At 43.3% G+C, this 3,646-nt stretch overlaps 1 protein-coding gene across 1 annotated transcript in view; it reads left to right on the forward strand.

Annotated features, from left to right (window-relative positions):
- LOC103075697 (contactin-associated protein-like 2) overlaps positions 1-3,646 on the forward strand; it is a gene marked incomplete at its 3' end in the record, with an annotated part of 1,289,195 nt that overhangs the window by 1,146,253 nt on the left and 139,296 nt on the right. Inside the window, exon 14 of the mRNA XM_007450234.1 lies at positions 1,676-1,846. Coding sequence (XP_007450296.1) covers positions 1,676-1,846 — 171 coding nt within the window. The remainder of the gene's footprint in view (positions 1-1,675; positions 1,847-3,646) is intronic.

A 3,646-nucleotide genomic window follows, 5' to 3' on the forward strand; every position in this document is an offset into this window, starting at 1 on the left:
CTGAAAAGCTATGATATTGCAGATTTTTAAAAAAGAGCTTGAAACTGCACTAAGACTTTTGGGACACCTTCAACAGTGGACTCCACCAGCACTGGTTTTACCTTAATGGAGACATTTACAAACATATTTTGCACTGACTGACTGCTGATATTGGGTTGGCCAAAAAGTTCATTTGGGTTTTTCCGTAAGATGTTATGGAATTAATTAAATGAGGATCCTTTAATATCTCAGAATATAGCAACATTATATATTTAATTTGAACTTATGGCATAAGCATAGCAGTACCAACACGAAGTTAACTCTATTTAAGAAAAGCAGTTGAACTTATTGCCTATGTGCATTATTTGCATAAAAGGAAGGAGAAAATATTGTGGATAGAAACTAACAGAGTAAATGTAGTTGATTCATTGTGTTCTTCGAAGGAAAGATATGGCAAAATCAACTTTTAAAAAAACATGTATTTTAGATGTTAAAAGAAAATTTCCCACAGGCAGTTTACTGATCTGCTAGGCTTTTATTCAGCAGCTCATGAATCAGGCAGCCTCCAGTCTAGCAGAGAGAAAGGAGCTCTGAAGAGTTGTACAAGGAGAGATGTTTACAGACCAAAGGGAGCAGGGACAAGGAAGTTACACGGGGCGTGTGCTGGTGGTCGAAGCAGGGCTGCTCCCCTTACATGAGCAGAGGGAAGGCTTGGAGCCTCAGGTACCCTGAGCTGAGCAGGCAAGTGCTGACTGGGTGGCCTGGGCCTGCCTTCTCCGGGTCAGCTGAGCACAGAAACTCAGTTAAGTTTTGCTTTGCTGACCTGGGGCTTAGCAAGAGTGACTCCATTTTGGGCCTCACCTGCTGACCTTAACATGGGCTTAGTATTAAAGGTAAAGGCTTTAGTGACTGTTTTAAAGCATCTCCATGTATTTTGGTCCCTAGCTGTGCTGGCAGATGTACTCAGAAATGTGCACATTCTAAAGGAATTTCTACCCTGGAAATAAAGTCTGGTGTAAACTCTCGGTGTCATATTAAATTCTTAGTCCATCTGTTCTGATGGAATGTGAGTCCTCCAGTTTGGTACTTTTATTTTGTCCTGTGAACTGCCTTTCTCCTGGGGCCACTGGCTACTACCAGGCAGTGAGTAGGGAGCGGGGCGGGTACAACTGTGTCTACCCTATGAGTTCAAGGGTAGAGGCTGATTGTGAGCGCTCAGGTGGGCTCAGCTCAGCACTCCCACCCCCCAAAACACCCACAGGTCAGAGTGTCCCCTGGAGTCCCCAGGGAGGAAGAGGAAGGGGCTGGGAGGAGACGCTCCCTTTACAGCAGCTTGCCTCTGGGGTTTGGAACAGGAGGCGTGGGAGGTGGCTGGCCGGTCACCCCGCCTGCTTCCTCAGCTCCTCGCTCCGCAGGGCTTCTGCACTTGACATACACTCCTGAGAGCCCCTCCAGCACTGCTCCTAGTAGGGTTTATCAGTCCTTAATCAAATATCTTATATACATACCCACATATAACTTTTGGAAAGTCAAGATATGTTTGTGGGGATTTTGTGCAATGTTGCTCAGCAGGCAGAGAAGAAACAAGGGCTACTGTCAGTGGAAAGGTATTAAAACTCAGGAAATGGGTATCTTTTATATCACTGCCATGATCAAGTGTAAATTACCCTGTTTTCTTTCTTTGCTCCTTCCACAGGGAATTACTGGAATGCTGCCTCTTTCCCAAACCCATCATCCTACCTGCACTTCTCTACTTTCCAAGGGGAAACCAGTGCGGACATCTCTTTCTACTTCAAAACATTAATCCCGCGGGGAGTGTTTCTTGAAAATCTGGGGAACACAGATTTTATCAAACTCGAACTGAAATGTGAGTATAAATTCTTTGTCAGCTCATCACTAGCTACTCTTGTCACTTCGAGCTGATCTTAACCGTGATTATGTAATTTCGTTGGCTTCAGATATCAATGGCTTCCTTTGTTCCGAAAACTGAGCTAGATGGTAGATGCACAACTTGAGAAAGATCTAGGTTCCTGTGCTCAGATTGCTCACCGGGAAGCAGACACAGAGAGAGCTTCCCACAGTGCTGTTCAAGGAGGATGAGGGAGAATAAATTGCCCTGATAACGTGGGAGAAGAATGTGTATTTTTTTTCTTATTGAAGGGTAGCTAATGTACAATGTTGTATTCGTTCCAAGTGTACAGCAAAGTGATTCAGCTTATATATATAACTTTTCAGATTCTTTTCCATCATAGGTTATTACAAACTATTCAGTATGGTTCCCTGTGCTATACAGTAGGTTCTTGTTGTTTACCTATTTTATATATGGTAGTATGTATACATTAATCCAGACTCCTAATTTATCCCTACTCCTAGCCTTTCCCCTTTGGTAACCCTAAATTTGTTTTCTATGCTTGTGAGTCTATTTCTGTTTTGTAAATAAGTTCACATGTGTAATTTTTTTAGATTCCACGTATCAGTGACATCATATGATGTTTGTCTTTCTCTGACTTACTTCACTTAGTATGATAATCTCAGAGTCCATCCATGTTGCTGCAAATGGCATTATTCCATTCTTTTTATGGCTGAGTAGTATTCCATTGTATACATATACCACATTTTCTTTATCCATTCATCTGTCCATGGACATTTAGGTTGCTTCTATGTCTTGCCTATTGTAAATAGTGCTGCTGTGAGCATTGGGATGCATGTAACTTTTTGAATTAGAGTCATATGCCCAAGAATGGGATTGCAGGATCATATAGTAACTCTATTTTTAGTTTTTTAGGGAATCTCAATACTGTTCTACCTGGTGGCTCTGCCAACTTACATTCCCACCAGTAATGTAGGAGGGTTCCCTTTTCTCCACACCCTCTCCAGCATTTATTATTTGTAGACGTTTTAATGATGGCTGGTCTGACTGGTGTGAAGAATGTGCTTATTTTCCAAGGAGACAGGGTTAAGAGTAGATAGAGGATTGGTAAATATCAAGAATAAGGAATAAGAGAGTGAGGGTAACAACACAGAGGAAAATAGGAATAATCAGAATTAACACCTGTGGGACTTCAAGGAGCAGCCTTGTGTTGTGCTATGGAACTTTGAGTCTGCAGCTTTGCAGAAGAGGCCACACATCCACCCACCCTATAAATGTTTGAGTTCTGGTTGATCTCGCCAAGGGCACAGAAACTAACAGAATCTGAGCAAGAGCCAGTGCTGCCCTGTCCGTGGAAGGCAGGGGGTCACTGGAGCTGAGAAGGGCAATTCTAATGATACCGGGGCCCTTTTATCCTTGGGGCATAGGTGCAGCTTCAGGGATTTATGTCCACAAACTTCCAGGTTTGATGAACATTTGCACACACCAGGCTGTCCTGGCTGTTCAGACCCAGATGGAATCAGCAAAGGAACAGACAGAACCAGGAAGGGGGAGCAAGTCTGTGCCCACCTGTTGCTCCGTGAAAACTCCTCTCCTCGGTGGCCTCTCCCCACATCAGAGAGTCTTTCTTCCTAGTCTGTGCTCTTTACCCAAGTGCCTGTGATACTGGGTCTGGTCTGAGGAAGATCCGGAAGGTATTTTCCAGAAATATCTGATGGAAACTTTTTCTCCTTTTGTAGTTATAATTATGCAACATGGTCTTTGAGAACTGGAATCTCAGGTAACTGTCTTCCTGCT

This window comes from Lipotes vexillifer, unplaced genomic scaffold (genome assembly GCF_000442215.2).
Source record: "Lipotes vexillifer unplaced genomic scaffold, Lipotes_vexillifer_v1.1 scaffold940, whole genome shotgun sequence".
NCBI classification, from domain to species: Eukaryota; Metazoa; Chordata; class Mammalia; order Artiodactyla; family Lipotidae; genus Lipotes; species Lipotes vexillifer.